This window comes from Myotis lucifugus, unplaced genomic scaffold, assembly GCF_000147115.1.
Source record: "Myotis lucifugus unplaced genomic scaffold, Myoluc2.0 scaffold_115, whole genome shotgun sequence".
NCBI lineage: Eukaryota > Metazoa > Chordata > Mammalia > Chiroptera > Vespertilionidae > Myotis > Myotis lucifugus.
In genome coordinates, this window is record NW_005871163.1 from 3378939 (window position 1) to 3385296 (window position 6358).

Here is a 6358-nt window from a genome sequence, read left to right on the forward strand (position 1 = left end):
ATTATAAACTGATGAACAAAAATAGATACAGAGGCAGAGCAGCATCGAACAGACTGTCAAACTACAGCGGGAAGGCTGGGGAGGGTTGGGGGCGGGAGGGGGGTAAGAGATCAACCGAAGGACTTGTATGCATGCATATAAGCATAACCAATGGACATAAGACACTGAGGGGTAGGGGGAGCCAGGGGAATGTCAAGGTGTGGGGGAAGGAGAGATATGTAATACTCTTTGTAATACTTAAAGCAATAAAACAAAATTAAAAAAAAATATATATATATACTAACACTTTAAACAATAAAGAATTTAAACTAAAAAATAAATAAATAAAACCCTAAAAAAATTCTTTGATGGTCTTAGCAATATCTTTTTGGATATGTCTCCTTGGGCAAGGTAAACAAACAAACAAAAAGTAAACAAAAGGGACTACATTAAACTGAAAAGTTTTTACATAGTGAAGAAAAACACCAACAAAATAAAAAGACAACCTACTGAATGGGAGGAGATATTCATAAGTGATACATCTGATAAGGAGTTAAACTCCAAAATGTATAAGGAACTCATACAACTTAATGCCAAATCCCCTCTTCCCAAATAATCCAATTAAAAAGTTGGCAGCGGAACAAGTAGCCATTTCTCCATAGAGGGCATACTCATGGCCCACAGACATATGTAAAGATGCTCAGCATCACTAATCTTCAAGGAAATGCAAATCAAAAACACAATGAGATATCATCTCGAAGCAGTCAGAATAGCTATCATCAAAATATAAAAAAATGAGGATGTGGAGAAAAAGGAGCCCTTGTGCACTATTGGTGGGATTGTAAATTGGTGCACCCACTATGGAAAACTGTATGGAGATTCTTCAAAAAATTAAAAATATAGCTGCCATATGACCCAACACTTTCATTTCTGGGTATTTATCCAAATAAAATAACGCTAATTCAAAAAGATCTATACACCCCTATGTTCATTTCAGCCTTAATTACAATAGCCAAGATATGGAAGCAACCTAGGTATCCATTGATAGATGAGTGGATAAAGAAGTGGCATATATGTACAATAGAACATTATGCAGCAATAAAAAAGAACAAAATCTTGCCATTTGCAACAACATGGGTGGACCTAGATGGTATTATGCTAAGTGAAATAAATCACACAGAAATATAAACACTATTTGATTCCACTTATATGTGGAATCCAAATAAACCAAAACAAATCTAAATAAACAAAACAAAACAGGCTCATAGATATGGAGAACAAGCTGGTGGTTATCAAAGGGGAGGTGGTGAGGGGATGGATTTTTTAAAAAGGAAAAAAAGCAATATTTGAAGGTTCCTACTGAATGAGATTTTCTCTATTTTACACATTCAAAAAGTATATATTTTTATCAGAATATTTTATTTCAAGAATTAACTTTTTTCAAAAAGTAAATACAATATTGTTACTTCCCTGAGTATAAAGAACTAACCCTACAATAAAAGACAATTACAAAATTAAAACAATTAGAGGTACATATTTTCTGTATTCAATTATACTATATTACAAATGTATTCTTAAAAACCTCATGTTTTTTGGAACTTTAGTTAATGTTTAAAAAAGCAAAACAGTTCATTTTGCACCTGTGACGTTAAGGTATATCTGATCTGTCTTTATCAAATTCCAGGGCAATCTTTAAAGCAGTGCCATTGAGTCCTACAGACTGCATGTTACATATGATGGAAACAACTACTCCCCTTGGAGGAACCTTGTTACATACAGATTCCGCATCCAGTTCTTCAGGAAGGATGAGCAGGACACTGCTGGCACCCACGGCACCTCCGGTATGTGAGGCATAATGCCGCTGCTTCCTACAAGAGCCGTATGTTTGCTTCTTTTCCACGACACCCCATGCCATTGCATATTTCCCCTCTTTATCCCAAGACATCTCTGTGTTCGGGACTGGTGTCCAAATCATGACCATGGTTTCTGGTTTGAGATATCCAGGCAAAAGAGTTTCATTTGAGTTCTTAAACAGCCTGACTTGGTAACCATACAGCATTGCATTCCCAAATTTCAGAAGGTCACCCACTGTAGACAGAAATCCACCACCAGCCCACTTATAGGAGTTATCCACATAAGGTGTGTTGACAAGACGTCTCTTTTTATTGTAAGCATAAAATCTAAAATAAAATAAGAATGGTGATTAAAAATTTAATAGTCTATTGTTGACTTTACACATGAAAACGAATAGGAAAATGTACATGAGACAGACTGTATGTCATTGTAGTAATCACACATTCGCAGGAACTAACCACTCATTTTCAGTATAATTCAGATCTTAATGAAATACAAATAACTGAGTAGTCTAATTGCCTTGTGAATTAAAGCATCGAAAGTGGGTTGTTTTTTCTATTGTCATGTTTGCCCATATTGAGTGTATCAAACTTTAAATAACTGCAAAAAATTTAATGATTAAGATTACACATGCCTGGTCAGCATGGCTCAGTGGTTGAGTGTTGACCTATGAACCAGGAGGTCATGGTTTGATTCCTGGTTAGGGAACATGCCCAGGTTGCAGGCTTGATCCCTACTAGGGGGTATGCAGGAGGCAGCCAATCAATGATTCTCTCTCATCATTGACATTTCTTTCTCTCCCTCTCCCTTCCTCTCTGAAATAAATTTTAAAAAATGATTACACATGATATATTTGCCCCATGCATATGCAGAAACACCTATGGTTTGGCAGAGAGTCCTTAGACTTAGTGAATCATGTGCCACACATGAACTTTATAAGTAAAAGTGTACACATCAAGATGTTTAGAAATAAGCCCTAACCGGTTTGGCTCAGCGGATAGAGCATCAGCCTGCGGACTGAAGGGTCCCAGGTTCGATTCCGGTCAAGGGCATGTACCGTGGTTGCGGGAGTGTGCAGGAGGCAGCTGATCGATGTTGCTCTCTCATTGATGTTTCTAACTCTCTATCCCTCTCCCTTCCTCTCTGTAAAAAATCAATAAAATATATTTTTAAAAAGATGCTTAGAAATAAGATTAATATTTGTAAGGAGACTAGATCTCTTGGCTAAAAGTACCATAGAAATACCATATATAATGATGTGATGTGGTACTTTCTTGGTGTAGAAACTGGAGTTAGCAAACCTCAGTCTGGACCATAATCTCACCCTTTCTATCTATGCTTATTTTATTTGATTAACAAACACTTATACAGTTCTTACTATGTGCCAAGCATTGTTCTAAGAACTACATAAATATGAACTAATTTATTTTTGTAACAACATTAGGAGATAGGTACTATTATAATTCCTATTTTATAGATGAGGAAACTGAGACACGGAGAGTATAAATAGCTTATACTCTCATAGCTTACACCACATTCACACAGCTTGTAAGTGGCAGAGTGTGAATTTAAACCCAGGCAGTCTGGCATTCCTATTCACTGCTTTAGCATCCTATCTTGTAAAATAAGGACAAAAATATCTATTTGCAGAGTTAGGAATATATGTATGAAACACTGCATATTTCTGGCAGGTACTTAATAAATGATAGTTACGCCCTGACTGGTTTGGCTCAGTGGATAGAGCATCGGCCTGCGGACTGAAAGGTCCCAGGTTCGATTCCGGCCAAGGGCATGTACCTTGGTTGCGGGCACATCCCCAGTAGGAGGTGTGCAAGAGGCAGCTGATCGAAGTTTCTCTCTCATCGATGTTTCTAACTCTCTATCCCTCTCTCTTCCTCTCTGTGAAAAATCAATAAAATATATTTTTTTAAAAAAATAAATGATAGTTATTATTTACTCATGCATTCAACAATTATTGGTGGAGCACTCACTCTGTGGCAGGGACTGTTTGGATGCTGGGATAAAGTGTTAAACAAAAGAGACAGTGTCTGACCTCATGAGGTTTCTATGCTAATGTGAGGAGGTTGTAACATAAATGAGGTAAAAAAAATGAAGTCACAAAATAACTAAACAAAAAATGAGACTTGGCTCAGGAGAATCCTTTCTTTCAAGATTCATAATAAAATGATGCTCTTAGGTTTTTGGTTTGCTGACTGTCTCACTCTGATGATCTTCATCTTCCTTCTACATTGGCTGTGCAAAGCCCTGTCAGACCTGGATCGCACCATCACGCTGAACTGTTTTATCTCTAAGGTCTCAGACTCAGAAATTTCTTCCTATGACTTCGATTCTTCGAGCCCTTCAATGAACCTGCTCTCTGCCCTCCCTGTGACCTCCGTCTATTCCCCTCCATCTAGTCCCCCGACTCTTCCATCTCCCCAGGTTTTTTGTTCCTACTGATTTCACCGGATTTTCTGTCCTAACCTGAACTAAACCATCAGCCATTTCAACTATTTCAGCTGCCATCTTACTAGCTCCTTTAGGTTCCTCATTCTTCTGACCAATCCTGAATACATATAGGCAACCCTTTCCTTGGTTCCATTATCTGCCAAGAAAGGCTATAGAAATTCATCTAACAAAGGTGACTGATAGCAATTCATACTCTTGCTAAGGGTCTTGACTGCTGTTATCAAATCTTTTTATTCTCTTCCTGGTTATTCCCTGGTATATTCTTCATAATAGCCATTTCCAATCTCTTCCACTCTCAGCTCTCTACTCTACCTCAGGCCCAATCAGCAGATAACTGTACCTTTTGTTTTACTGAAAAGATTGAGACCATCCAAAGTGAGCTAGAAACTCCAACCTTTATCTCAAAAGGTATTTACATCATCATCCATTTTTTCCTTCCCTTGTCACTTAAGAAATGTCCCTGTTATTTTTAAGACTAATTCCATGATCTACATCTTTGCCTCTAAACTTTGCTCCATCAGTTATACTCCCAAGATGATTTATCTCCTGGCAGTCCATTCTCCATGCAGAAGCCCGAGATTGTCTCCTCCTTCTCCCATCCATTGCAAACCCTCCAATGGTTACCACTGTAATGATAATAAAACCCAACTTTCCTACCATGGCCTATAACACAATCAATGGTCCTCAACAGAGGCAGTACCAACTCCATAAGCAAACATTTTGGAGGCATTTTTTTTTCAGTGGTCACAATTATTAGAAGGATTTTACTGACATTTAATAGATAGGGGCCCAAAGTTCCTAAATGTCCTGTGGTGCATGGAAAAGTCCCACACAATGGTCCATTCTCCCATATGCTGCAAGACTTTCTGTGCCATGCTGTGAACTCTGACTCCTTCACCTTAGTTCCAAAATGCTCTAGTTTCCTAGATCCTAAGCGGGGAAAAACTTTTATCTTTTTTTATCTTTAAAAAAATCCTCACCCAAGGATATATTTTTAAAATTTTTTAATTGAATATTAGATGGAGAAGGGAGAAAGAGAGAAAGAGAGACAGACATCAATGGGTTGCCTCTCATACGTTCCCCAAACACGGATTGAATCCCCAAAGTAGGTATGTGCCCTGATCAGGAATTGAACCCACAACCTTTTGGTGTATGGGATGATGCTCCAAACAAATGAACCACCCAGGCAGGGCAAAACAACAACACTTTTATCTTTTTATACTTGTTACATCTTCCAGTTAACTGTCCTTTCTCTCTCATTTACTGCCCAACTATGTAAAACAGTCTAGTCTACACCTGCTGTTTCCATGCACTCACCTCTGCATTCATTCAATTCCTTCTAATCTGGCTGCTGTTCTCCCTCACAACTAAATTAGAAGATCTCTTATGGGTCATCAAGGATCTTCTAATTCCCTTTTACAGTTCTCATCCTATTTGCCCCCATGTAGCACTATTAACCAGCACTTCCCTGACACTCCCCTCACACAATTCTGCTCTGAGCTCTCTCTTCTAGTTCTAATTCCATATACTCCTCCAAACACTAGTGGAGATAACTGTAAATTTTCTTCTATGGAGATAACTATAAATTTGTACCTGTACCACAACCTGTTCCAAATTTACAACCGGTTTTGGAGAAGGGCAGGAAAGTTGTTTATCAGACTCACCTCTGGACCTCCTACCTCCCAAAATTATATCCTCCCTTAAAAATTCATAACTTTGGAGGGACTGGGGACATAGTTTGAAAAGTAACTCCTCTTTCTTCCTTCAAGATTCTTATATGTCCCCTAAAAGCCCAAGTCATAATATTGAGTGAAGCAGGGGTGGCCATAGGTATGTGCTTTAAAGATTAAAAGAAAAAGTCTACAGCCCGGCCAGCATGGCTCAGTGGTTGAGCATCAACCTATGAAATAGAGGGTCATGGTTCTATTCCCAGTCAGTGCATATGCCCAGGTTGTGGGCTCAATCCCCAGTGTGGGACATGCACGAGGCAGCCAATCATAGATGTTTCTATCTCTCTCTCCCTCTCCCTTCTCTCTGAGATCAATATATATATATA

General features: G+C 38.4%; 1 protein-coding gene across 2 annotated transcripts in view; it reads right to left on the reverse strand.

Moving 5' to 3' along the window:
• Nucleotides 1–1379: 1379 nt before the first annotated feature.
• The window catches only part of LACTB (lactamase beta), a 19801-nt gene continuing 14822 nt past the window's right edge, over nt 1380–6358 (reverse strand). For both annotated transcript variants that reach the window (XM_014459824.2, XM_014459825.2), the window contains exon 5: nt 1380–2159. In XM_014459824.2, the coding sequence (XP_014315310.1) occupies nt 1628–2159 (532 nt within the window). In that variant the 3' untranslated portion in view covers nt 1380–1627. The remainder of the gene's footprint in view (nt 2160–6358) is intronic.